General features: G+C 44.8%; 1 protein-coding gene across 2 annotated transcripts in view; it reads left to right on the top strand.

Annotated features, from left to right (window-relative positions):
• The window catches only part of MYO1D (myosin ID), a 171,542-nt gene that overhangs the window by 45,156 nt on the left and 113,343 nt on the right, over positions 1-13,043 (top strand). For both annotated transcript variants that reach the window (XM_086626387.1, XM_086626388.1), the window contains exons 8-14: positions 449-652; positions 2,318-2,463; positions 2,552-2,666; positions 3,384-3,554; positions 8,308-8,378; positions 10,078-10,152; positions 11,702-11,834. In XM_086626387.1, the coding sequence (XP_086482513.1) occupies positions 449-652; positions 2,318-2,463; positions 2,552-2,666; positions 3,384-3,554; positions 8,308-8,378; positions 10,078-10,152; positions 11,702-11,834 (915 nt within the window). The remainder of the gene's footprint in view (positions 1-448; positions 653-2,317; positions 2,464-2,551; positions 2,667-3,383; positions 3,555-8,307; positions 8,379-10,077; positions 10,153-11,701; positions 11,835-13,043) is intronic.

The following is a 13,043-nucleotide window of genomic DNA, read 5'->3' as shown; positions in this document are numbered from 1 at the left end:
TCGTCTTCTCCGGAATATTCACGTTACCTTTGTGGGCAATGGCATTAAGTAAGAACTGCAGCCCGGCGTTTTAGTGGCAAGCTGCAGTGAAGATGTAGTGCTACATCCAATGTTTGTATCGTAATGTCGTTACCCACCACTGGACTCTGAATCTTGAGACACTGTTTGATTAAACCTCTGGAAGTTTGGATTTAATTCTTTTTTGTTTTATTTTTTCCAAAAGCTGAGCTGAACACTGTGCAGGAATGCTTTGTTTTGAGTCAGGCTTTGCTGCTTCCACTGATGTTAGAGCCTCGTGGGTCTGTGGATGCGCAGGGCCCACCCTTCTAATGTGCTGGGAGATTTACTGACTTGAATAGCAGGTGGCATATGGATGGACTTGGGATGCTACTGGTTCAGATTAATAAAAGGCAGACTGAGAAATCTGGTCTCTTGCTCCTTATTGCAGGGGAACTTGAAGTTTTCTGTGGATGGTGATACGCCGGTGATAGAAAACAGCAAGGTTGTGTCGATCATCGCAGACTTGCTGTCGACAAAGTCTGACATGGTGGAGAAGGCCCTTCTGTTTCGAACTGTAGCTACGGGTCGGGATGTCATTGACAAGCAGCATACTGAGCAAGAAGCCACCTACGGCAGAGATGCCTTTGCAAAAGTGAGTTTAAATTTCCTTTCTCTGCATCTGATTTTGGATGTGACGGTAACTCAGACACGTTTCTTTCGCTTTTGGTTGAGTTGTACCTGCTGCAGCAAAGAATGGCCCAGAGGAAGGCATTCGATATTGAATTACCTTCATAATTGCTCGTTTTTCAATGCTGGGGTCCCAGGAGGATTCCTGGGTGGATCAATAAGTATGGTGCTTACTGAGACGTGGGAAGTCTGTACTTGGTGCGGATTTATTTCCGAACACGTGCGCTCCTGTGTTCCAGGCGGGACTGCGGAGCGGCGCCGGCCCTGCCCTCCCCTGGCTCTGACCCAGCGTGCAGCACCACCAGCAGCGCGTGCAGCACGGGAAAGAGGGGAGGCAGCTGCAAGCCTGGCTTGCTGGCATCTGCAGAAGGAATAAATACACTGCACGGGGCTGAATATTCTGGGAAATACAGTTTCTTGTTTCATTAGAAGTTGAATTCAAAGGGTAGAGAGTGGAGCAGTAACATCCAGCACTTAGGTTGGAAACCCAAAGGGCCCTCTTTTTTTTGGGAAGGTGGATGCTGGTGGCTGAAGGAGTGAGGGTTGTCCTCCCTTTGCTGAGAAATCATGGAATCATGGAATCATTGAGGTTGGAAAAGACCTTCAAGATCATCAGGTCCAACCATATACGTAATGCTGCCAAGTCCACCGCTAAACCATGTCCCTAAGTGCCACGTCTACATGGCTTTTAAATACCTGCAGGGATGGTGACTCAGCCACTTCCCTGGGCAGCCTGCTCCAGTGCTTGACAACCCTTTTGGTGAAGAAATTTTTCCTAATATCCAATCTAAACATCTCCTGGCACAACTTGAGGCTGTTTCAAATCAAATGATAAGGGAAGAAGCGATGAAGTTGCAAAGATCCTTGATTATTAAAGTGACTTTTTTCCCTAAGATTATATGTTTGCACAGCTTCGCAGTCTGTTCTGAACATGTAGACTTTGAAGATATCTACAGAACATTTCCCATTTGAAAGGTGAACAGGAGTATTTTACTGCCATTGTGTTTGGTTTTTAGGTCCTTATAACTGAACTCTCACTTGCTGTTCAATATTGTGAAATAATTCTCAGGAATGGAAGTTATTAGGCAGCTGAAAAGCTGGAATCAAATCAAGGGAACCACTGTAGCTTGTGACCTCACTAGGATTCGACTTGATGTAAATGAGGTTTGGGTGATAGGACAAGGGGTAATGGTTTTAAAACAGAGGGAGGTAGATTCAGATTGGATATTAGGAAAAAATTTTTTACCATGAGAGTTGTAGAACAGTGGAACAGGTTGCCCAGAGAGGTGATGGATGCTCCATCCCTGGAGACGTTCAAGGCCAGGTTGGACGAGGCCCTGAGCAACCTGATCTAGTTGGAGATATCCCTGTTCCTTGCAGGGGGGTTGGACTAGATGACCTTTGAAGGTCCCTTCCAGCCCTAACCATTCTGATTCTATGAAAGAAAAGAAGTATTTTCATGGAACGTTTTCTTCTTGTCAGTAGCTGTTCACCTTTGGATCTGTGTGATCTGTAGCTTCAGTGTGGTTAGGGCAGCATCTGGCATTAACCTTTGTAGAACCTGTGTTGCATTTACCAGAAAGAACCGGGACAGATGCAGGTGGAACTCTTCAGGGTTTGTCTCCCACAGGCTATATACGAGCGCCTCTTTGGCTGGATTGTGACACACATCAACGACGTGATTGAGGTGAAGAACTATGACACTACAGTACATGGGAAAAACACCGTCATTGGCGTCCTGGATATCTATGGCTTCGAAATATTCGACAATAACAGGTGAGCCACGTTGTTAAAGCACAGTGCTGTGCCTCCTTCTTTCGCAGAAAACTCATCACCTTTTTTTTTTTTCCTTCTGTTTTTGCAGTTTTGAGCAATTTTGCATTAATTACTGCAATGAAAAGCTACAGCAGCTCTTTATTCAGCTGGTTCTGAAGCAGGAGCAGGAAGAGTACCAGCGAGAGGGAATTCCCTGGAAGCATGTGAGTGATTTGGCAGGGGAGAGAGAGGTTGGTTTGAGGTCAGTGTACCAGCAGAAGTCCCAGATCTAAAGTTGCTCCACATGTACGCTCCCGTCAAAGTCGATAGGACATCTGTGCCTGTGCCAGCTGTACTGTCAGACTTGCTGTCTGGAAATCAGGCTGTGGAAGAAGCTAACCAGTTATCTCCCAACATTTCTGTATTTGCCATGGTGCGGGAAAACAAGTGACTCCAGGTCTGAGTGACAACATATTGTGGCATCTGTGTGATGCCACGCACATCACTGCGTGTTTCTGTTCTGAGTGCTTATGTGTTTTGTCTGGCTGTAGATGTTCAAGTGTAAAAATCTTCAGTTCTCTGTTCAAATTCCTTTCGGAACACCGAGGACAAGATGTGCAGTTTTTACTGTGCTGACTGTGCGCAGCTGAATTTTAAAAGACATTTTAAAGCGCATTTGGTAGCAGTTGATTTTTAGCAGAGGTCTCGAGATCGATGTGAGGTGTTTGAAAAATCACCTTCCTTGGCTGTGTAGTGGCCGAAGCGCAGCCTGCTTAATTTTGAATTCGTGATCTGCATGTGGGAAGCTGTTTGCTTCTCCTGTGAACGGTGGGCCCCGTGCTCTGTCAGACCCATGGTACCGTTCATCAGTGGCCATCACTGGGTACGCTCCTTTTTCACCAGCCAAAGTCACAGATATTCCCATTCTTTGTGTTTTACAGATTGATTACTTCAACAATCAGGTCATCGTCGACCTGGTAGAGCAGCAGCACAAAGGGATCATTGCCATTCTGGACGATGCCTGCATGAACGTGGGAAAAGTTACGGATGAGATGTTCCTCGAGGCTCTTAATAACAAGCTGGGGAAGCACGCTCATTTCTCCAGCAGAAAGGTAACGTGTTCCTCTCTACCCTCAAAACTTGCTTCCTTTCCTGCGTAATACCTTTTTCTGTGGTTTTTTAGGCATAATGGAATAGGGAAAAAGACTTGCAGGGTGCCTGGGGTTGGAATCCTTATCGTTGAGTAGGAAGTGAAATGCCCGAGAGCAGCAGCAGGTCCTGGTTACGGAACAGGCCGTTGTCTGGGTTTAGGTGGCACCTCGGGCGGCCCCGTATCCGGCAGAGGGAGCTGAAGTATGGCCAATGTGAGATCAGTTTTATTCCGGGCATAAAAGCAGCGTGAGCTCGTGCCGTGACATACCATGATGTCATTTGTAGCCAATCGATGCTGGGTTTCAACCCACATGATGCTCTTCCCAGGCTGCTCTAATACACAGTGACAGTGAAATTATTCACACTCCTGCTTGATTACAGCACCGTGATTTTCTCCTTTTGCTTCGTCATTGGCTGCAAAACAGGTTGTGCCTGTGATCAGCCAGACCCCTCGACCCGCTTTGGTTTTGGTGCAATGTACGAATTAAAAGGCTTTGTTTATTCCTCCCTTGGCAGCGTGTTGGAAACACGGTGCCCAGCCTGGCGAATTCGGGGCCCTTTCACACTGCGTAATCAATAAGGGCCTCAGATTTATTGATGTCTCTCTGCTCAGAACCGTCTGCAAGACATTCAGAATGCTGGTTCCCCCCTTCTCCCTCCCACCCCGGTGCGATGTTTTATGTAGGTCAGAAAGACCAAATCAGCGTGGTTGTGTAAGATGTGTGCTAAAGGCTGCCTCCGGGGGGGCCGGATGTAGGCAGTGGATCTGGATGTGGCTTGTTTGGGTGGAGGGGGGAAATAAAATAACCATTTTTTCCTCCCAGATGGGGTTTTCCTTAAGTGCCCTTTAGCTGCAGCACACCTGGCATCTCATCTGCCGCACGCATCCTGAGCCGAGAGAGGGGGAACAGGGAATCTGGCTCTGTGTGTTAGCCTGGATTTTATGTGCTGAAGCAGCAGATGCGGAGCACGTTCGGAGCAGACTCACCTGAAAACAAGATATTTTCGTGAAGCCCAGTCTGGGTTTCTACATTTTCATGCAGATTGATTCCTTTAGGAGTACTAATTATTGTGAGTAGTGAAGCCTGGGGGGATGGAGGCTTAAATCCTCTGCAGTGGGTAGTGTGGGAAGTGGTCCAGTTGCTGGAGCTGTCTAAATAGACGTGAGCTGGTAGAGAAAGAATTTCGGTTTCATCACAGAGAGAGCAGGTGGTACTTTGATGCAGTGGGGAAGAGGACTGAATTTCATGAAGTATATGGGAAGCTATAAAATGAAAACTAAAAATAAAATCAAATCTGTGTCCTTACATTCAGGAGTCCCTTCCCAGCACAGGAAACATGAAAAGAAAAAATCGCCAGTTGCGGCGTTCCTCAGTAGGGGGTGACATTGTCGGAAAACCGTTTGCCCAGGCTAGGAGGGAAACAAGGAATACTGCTATAAATAATGTTTATGGAAGGTGTGATGTATCTTCCTGCCTTGCTAATTTCTAGTTTAAATCAATATAGCCATGAAAAAATCGACCGATGAAACGCTCAGCATCGTAATTACTTTTATCCCCTTGTGTCTTTGCGGATGCCCTTTACCAGTATCTGAAATACCTTCCTCGATCCCATCCCATCTAGAACTGCTGTAGGAAACCTGAGCTTTCCAAGCCAGCCTCTTCCAGCTTGAATTAAAACAAAGGACTTGATTTCATTTCATAACTTGCTTCAGTAGACTGCGGTGGTTCTGTCCAGATCCTGTAAAGCTCAGTGTAGATCAGAGCTGTTCCGAAGGAGTTAAAGCACGTGTGCTGGTATGTTATGGGAACAGCTCCGGTCCCTCAGCCCGTGTTAATGCTTCACTGCTCCCCTGCAGAGCATGTTGCACGCTGGCTCCATGTGGATAAGCTCTAAGGGGCTGCTGTGCCCTAAATAGTGGTGTCCTAGTTTGTGTGCTGCATGTCTGATCTGCTGCTGGCTGCGTGGTTGTCCTGGTGAAAGCCAAACCAACCAGGAAAACACTTCCATTGTGAGTATTTCTGGCACTATTTTACGTTGCCAGAGCATGGGTTGTCCTTCTGTGGATTGTCTATTGCTGATCTAGGTCTGTAGACACGTTGACTATTCTGATGGTACTTCTCAACATCGCAGGTTCATCTTCTCAACCTCTTTAAGTTCTGATTTTTTTCAGTTGATCTTATACATTCGAAGGATCAAGCGCAGTGAGAGTCAGTCTATGAATTCCTAAATCTTCAATTTGTGGAAAGTGTCGATCAACAAACTGATTGTGAAGGGAAGAATATCAGAAGGTCTGTTCTAGCCCACCTGATGTAGTGTCTTCTAAGGCACTCGGCCGTAGTGAGTGCTAAGGGAGAGAAGAATACGGAACAAACATGTAATGGTAACTTGATATGCTCCCAGTCTCTGATGATGTGCAGTCCAGGAACCTCCTGAATCAGGGCTGGTGTCCTTAATAGTTTTTTCTGTTTGTTAAGTTTTGATTTTTTTTTTTAATTTACAAATGATTCTACAGCTTAGATACTCATGTGAAGAGCTCCTTCCTTCTCGTTTCCCATTTTCCTCCCTCCTCCTTTTTCCCTTTTAGGTTACATCTGTTGCCTGGTAGTTCTTGAACCCCAAAACACAGTTCACTGATCTTCTGATCCATCATCTTTGTGTTGTTTGCCATCATCTCCTGGCATTTCTTTCATAACTTGAAGAGACTTAGTTCATTTGGTCCTTCCTCCTGTAGGGATCAGCCAGTCCTGTTGATTATTTTTGCCCTTCATCAAGCCTCTTCCAGTTCTCCCGTGTCCTTTTTGAGATGGAGGGTCGTTAAGGTACTTGTTGGGTTGGGAATGGGCAGTTTGGGGCCCATCATTTCCATGAATTTTGGCTTTTCTCTGTGTGTATTACTGTGTTTATGTTGAATTTCATATGCTGGTTTTTGCCATGCCTTTAGCCTCTCGCCTCTTCCTGCAGTTCTTCCCAGCCAGCCATTGTCTTTACTTCTCTGAGTAATTAAGTACCAGCAACAAGCTTGATCACCTTCCTCTTACCCTCAGACTACAGCTCCTTGAAGACGATGTTCACAGTGCAGACCTCAGCTCAGGGCCCCGCAGGACTCCTGTTTCCCATCTCTCCAGCAGTTAGGTGTGTGAGGACCCTTTCTTCTTTCACAGCAGCTTAAATTCTTTGAGTTGTTAGTGAGGAACCTTGCGAAAAGGCTCGTAGAAATCCAAGCAGAGTAACTCTATCACACACTTGCTGCTCTTTTTTTTTCTTAATAATTTCAAACGATTTGCCCAAACGAAGTTCAGAGAGAATCACTCTGTAAAAAAACCCAAACCCCAGTGTCATGTTCAGTCCCCTTCCAGTCTCTCCAGTACTGGATGAGTTTTAAGTGAAGCTCGTGCATCCGACCGTGTCCCATCTGGTAGCAACAGTTGCTTCATTTCATTAGGCTTTTGCTTGTCCTGTGCCTCTTCTGTTGCCGTGTTTGCTCGAGACGTATGTTTTGAGCCGTTGAAGAAAAGGCATTACCTCCTCTGTAGCCCCTTGCTGGAGAACGCAGCTGCTAAAAGAAAAATGACTTTGTTTTCCTGATGTGGCCTCGTTTGTTCATTTTCTCTGTGTTCCTTCCACACCTCGGTCATCCATCAGCTCTGCAGACCCTGGCGTCCTTCCTGCTCCTGCTGTGCTGGACTCCTTGTGCCTTTGTAACCTTCTGTGGGCCTTGTTACTCAAACTTTTTGGTTTCCTCCTTGTGTGTTTGGGTTTTTTTAAAGATATATTTTATTTTATTTTTTCCCCTCTGTTCTGTTGGTTTGAGCCAATCTATTTTCTACTCTTGGACACAGGTAAAGTTTTTGGGAGAGTATCTTCTTGCTGCTCTGCAGTTTAACCATGATAATTTCCTCTCTTATTTTCCCAAGACTTTTGGTGGATAGTACCTATTTGCTCATAGCCCTCGGCGTTTAAATTGTACCCGTGCTTCCTGCAAAGACTTAATTCATCTACCTGCCCCTTTTGGCTTTAACAGAAGAAAATCTTCATTTTCATCTTCTTCTCCCTTTTTAATTAAGCAGAGCCTGATGGATTTTTTTTTTTTTGGCTTCTGTTATTCCTGAAGGGATGAGTGTATTATGGCTGCTGCTACTGAGTGGCTGCCGTGTGGGCACTTGGCATCGTCGTTGTGCTGAAGGAATGGAAGGAATGGAACGGGAGGGGTTGGGGCTGTGACCACCCTGTAGGTATCTGCAAGGGTGGTCGCTGTTCGAGGGCTGTTAGGGGATCTAGAGTGATTTGGGCCAGAACAAGCGTTGCTGTTGTAACTGTCTGATTTTAATTGCTTCATTTCGGTGCTGAGGAGTGATATTGCAATGGAAAAAAAAAAAAAGAGGAAGGAAAAAAAAGGCATAAATTAGCTCTTAGGTCCAATGTTTCTCTACATGCACAAATGCTCTTTTTGCTTCATGGTGGTTTTGAGATACTATCACTTTTTAAATAAAACTATAGGCTCTTGCAACTGGATTTTTTACAAATATGTATTCTTATAATGCATCCATGAAAAAAAATTAAAAAGCATTGTTGTGACTGGATTTCACATCTACACATGCGTATGTAAAGTGGAATAACCGTAGTTTCCGTTTCTATTTCCAATGTGTATTGCTCTTCCATGAAACTTGAAAATCCACGGATGATGTTTTAATGTTTGTGAATTTATTTTAGCTTTGTGCAACTGACAAAACGCTGGAGTTTGACAGAGACTTTCGAATCAAGCACTACGCCGGAGATGTGATGTAAGTTTCTTTCAGAAATAAAGTTGCACCTTCTATTTTTGTCTTTTAGCCAGCTTTGAAGTGGTACAATATTCTAATTTAACGCTGCTTCTGGTATGAACCAGAATAGCTGTCGTACAGAGTTACAGAGTGCAGTTGCTTATCAATTAAATCTGATGCTGCTCACTTGCTATACAGAACGGGATTGTGTGCTTGGAATTGAAACAAAAGGAGAATATGGGGAGAGGGGGTGAAGGGAGAGAAGTGCTTCAGGAAAAAAAAGGAGAGGAAAAAAAGCAAAACAGCACTGTTTATGCAAGAAAGCTATACTGAGCTAATAAAATCTGGTTTAGACATCTGTTTAGAATGATTATATAACTCCCTGGCTTTAAATTCTCAAATCAGTTTGAGCAGACTCAGAATACGGGGTGGTGTTAAACTGGAATAAGTATCGGTGCAAAGAGGCTTCCCTGTTCAGGTTAAAGAGTTTCCTGTGCCTACAGGAAAAACAGCAACAGTATGTGATGGTGATAGGGAGGAAGATTAAGTAGAAGTGAAAGATGTTTATATGTTAGAAAGTGTTCAGTGGGAAAGCTGTTGTCTGGAATATCACTGGAGTGATTTAATGGCTTAGGATTGGTGTAACTCTCTGTGCCAGCAGAATCTAAAGGGAGTTAATAAGGAAGTCATTTAGGATTTCTTTTACCTTGGGATTAAATTTACCTTGAATTTATAAGGGTAACCAGTATGATCACACTGGAAACCATTCGGCACAGCTGGATGTTGCTCTGGAGTCTTTGCTGAGCGATTGCTGATAGACCTCCTTGATGTCAAGGCATTTTGCCAAGGAGGAGAAAATACAAGGTGCTGTGTTAGGGGTTGAACCTGCTGCACTGCCAGTGGCTGAAAAATGTAAAGAAAACTGAAATGTGGAAATATTCACGGATAAGATTTGAGCCTCAGCGATGTTGTGTGGAGCAGTAAGATTTGAGGATGGCTCCGTGCAGGGATATGAATGTTGTGGGGCTCTGGATCCCAGTGCCTGCAGGTGGTTCTGAAGCTCTGGAAGTGCCTGAGTCACTGAATGGGGAGATTTTGGACCTTTTCTTTGAGGAGAGAGTGCAGTTTGTCTTGAGGCTTGGAGAAGAGGTGAAACTCTGAAACTCTCATCTTTTAGGGTGGTATTTCTGTGGGAACAGAGGACGAAAAGAGTCCGAATTTTGTGTGTGTGTGTTGATTTCCAAGAGAGTTCTCTAAGTCACTGGTCATAGGCTGTTCCTGGTTTCAGGCACTCTCCCTCTGGAGAATTTTCCTTGACACCACGAGAGGGACAGACTAGACACATTGGAAAAGAAAACTTCGTTTCTGTAGGATTTAACACTAACGCGTACTCGGAATCTGGAGGCAGAAGTCAGGAGTGTAACTCTGGAATTTGGGCCGTCTACAGCTTGCCCAGGTCCTGCCAGGTCCTGAGCCATCGAGCTCCTCGCCCGCGTCGTGCAGGGGGCTGCCTAAAGTTCCAGGTGCCGTGTTCCTGCACGCCGTGCCCGGGCGGCAAGTTAGTGACAGGGTGGGAAACAGAGCTGGATTCCTGATGAGCATCTGCTGTGTCTGTAGGAGTGCAAGGATGCTGATTCTGCACTGACACCAGCAGCTCAGAGAAGGACTTTGCTTCTTTGCAATTATCTCTATTTTCCTTTTTTTTTTTTTTTTTCCCCAGTTACTCAGTCACTGGATTTATCGACAAGAACAAGGACACTTTATTTCAAGACTTCAAGCGCCTCATGTACAACAGGTAGGAATAAAAATATTAATGAGGTGAATTCAAATCTGATTTATCAGAATCCTTTTTTGTGGAGTGGATGCTAGAAGAGACTAACGTTTTCACTGCTGCTGTCTTTACCGTGTGTGCAGGGCACGTGAGTAAACACTTTGCTTTGGGATTTGATCTTTGTGTAACCGCTGTGACCCAAAGGTTGTTGGTCTGAGCTTTCAGGATAAAGTCCTTATTCTGCATCTGTTGGTTTTGCTCTGATGTAACCTTTAATTTAAGTAAATTTAAAGTTGTTTGTTTGAACCCAACTCATTGTGCAATCAAGAGAGCTGTGCAGAGATTACCTGTGCTGCTTGATTTGTCATTAACCAGGTTTTCAGACCAGTTGCAAATGATTACTGAAAAATTACTGATCTCTCTTTAATTACTGCTAAAATTTAATTACTGGGAAGCATTTGGTCAACAGCAGATATCATGGGCCTCAGGTAGAAGTTCCTGTTTTGCAAGAAAGTTTAGAGTGAGAGGAAAAATGGGCAAATAGGTTTGAATCCTTTTTGTATGTGCAATGACATGAAACATTTAAACCATGTAGTCGTGTGTTATAAATACAACGTTGCCTTTGACAAGCAAATTAGAAATCCTATCAAAATGCCTGTGTATATTTAATTGCCTCAGAAAGCTGTTTGCCTTGGTGGCTGGCATTAAACATGTTCTAATCCTTTTCTGGCCTGCCCCAACCTTTCAGAGACTTTGCTCAGAGGTGGAAGTCAGTGTAAAATAGCCTGCAGCTGCGTGGGCAGCTCGGTTTACCTGGGTTAAAACCCAGGACAACTATTAACTTAGTTTACAGTCCTGTTATGTTTACTCAGTTTTCTCCCTTGAACAGTCTTGCTGTTCATGTTTGCAAGACTTCACGTTATCCAAAAACCTGCAAAATATTTGCTGTACGGAGGTTTTATTAAATTTAGCCTCTGTTTTCCACCAAGTCTCTGGTAAAGACCGTTCACAAAGACCACTTACGGCATATTAAAGCACGTGATGGATCGGCTCTTCGTTGCTGAAACTGCTTTCAGCTTTTGTCTGGTGCAGAGCTCTTGCCATCCATCATGGCCGTTTTACCTCACCTTCAACCCTCCAAGAAAATGTGGGCTAAAATGTATAAATTATTTTATATATCAGGAGCGGTGCCGAATTACAGCTCGAAATCAGATAGCAAGTTTCAAGGGAGGATGTTGTGGGCTGTGGTCTTGCTCTTTTCTGTTTTGATTAAATGCTTTATGCTTGTGTCAGGAAGGCAGGCGCTGCTTTTGACAGATCACTTCTGCAGCATTTTTACTATCCCATTACTGCACATCTTTATCTGAAGATGTCATTTTCCTGGAACATTCGGTTGTAAGCTCGAACCGTATATTGCTCAAGAGCAAGAGATTTGGCCCAGGAATGTCATACTGGTTTGGCTGATACGTTTTAAGCTGAAAACACCAGTAGATCTGGACAAGTAGCAAGTTGTTGAATTGTGAATTTAGCAGAAGTGCTGGTCGACTGTGCAGTTAAAGAGACTGTCTTTTAGCTCTAACCCCGTGCTGAAGATGATGTGGCCTGAAGGCAAACTGAGCATCACTGAGGTGACCAAGAGACCTCTGACAGCTGCTACTCTTTTTAAGAACTCCATGATTGCACTAGTGGACAACCTGGCGTCAAAGGTAAAGATTTATGTTTCAAAATCGACTCCAACTTCTGAGCTTCTCCGTGGAGGGGCTGCCACCTTCCCGTGTCTGCAATTCGTCGGAAAGCCGAGCTGGCCACCGGCAGATGAGCTGTGGTTGTGACAGTGGGCAGCCGTGAAGATCTCGTAGGAGATTTAGCTGCCATCCCCGCACAAAGAAGGTGGATATTTCTTTTTCTCTGTGACCAGTGTATCTTTCAGTTGTAGGAAAGACAGTCTCTCTTAGGTAATAATTATTCCATCAAATAAATAATCGTCTTCAACAAAGCTCTTTTGGCAGAGGGCCCAGAGGATGTAGTTTCACAGTGGAGAGGTTCTCTCTTTCGATGCCAAGCGACTGCCGTGAAAACACAGGCAGACCTGTGTGCTTGCCTGCTTTCCTCCTCTTTGCTGTGCCAGAGGGTGAGAAGTGAAACCTTTTATTTTACTAAATAATTAAGTTTCCTAACAGAAGGTATTGCTTTGGCAACCACTGCTTTGTTTGAAGAAAGGTAGGAATGGGAATGACCTGGGAAAGGGGCCGTCTGAACGCGAGTGCAGGACGAGGCAGCAGCGTGGTCGCTCCTGCGAGCAGAGGTCACTGAGAAAGATTTGGGTGTTGCTGATGATGGGTGACCTTGCTGGACTCCTGGCATGTTGGTACTCTCGTGGAAGGGGTATGCAATCCACAGGAGATGAACAGTGAGCCCAGAGCAGTGGTCTACGTTAACATTCAGAATAATGAAGCAATAAAGGGCAATGCTTTCTGGCTATCTGCTCAGGGCTTGTGGTAGCAAAGGAAATGTCCGTGGAAAACATGCACGCAGATGTGGTAAGGCTAAGAAAAGCTTTGTAGAAAGATGATCCTGGTTCTAACAAGAAGACCCTGTGAAGAGCAGAGCACTGTTTGAATTTTTACTTGGAGTGGTGGCCACGAGAGTAACAAAGTCTTCATAGGTGCTGCATTGGTGAGAGCACAGTTAGACAGCACGGGCTGCCCACAGGACGAGCGCTGTCCTCACTGGCAATGTTACAAGAAATAGGGTATTGCTTCATGTTTTCCAAAATTAGGAGATGAAAACATGCTTGCTTTATATTTTTGAGTTCCAGTTCTGGAGTGGTTTTAATCTTGAGCAGTCAGCCTGCAGGAGGGTGTGCGAGCCCGACCAAAGCTGATCCGAGGCACGAGCTGAGCTTCCTGATGAGG

The sequence above is a fragment of the Tauraco erythrolophus genome, chromosome 25 (genome assembly GCF_009769465.1).
Source record: "Tauraco erythrolophus isolate bTauEry1 chromosome 25, bTauEry1.pri, whole genome shotgun sequence".
NCBI classification, from domain to species: Eukaryota; Metazoa; Chordata; class Aves; order Musophagiformes; family Musophagidae; genus Tauraco; species Tauraco erythrolophus.
Note: the sequence above shows the minus strand (reverse complement) of the source record. Positions and strands in the feature narration are given on the sequence as shown.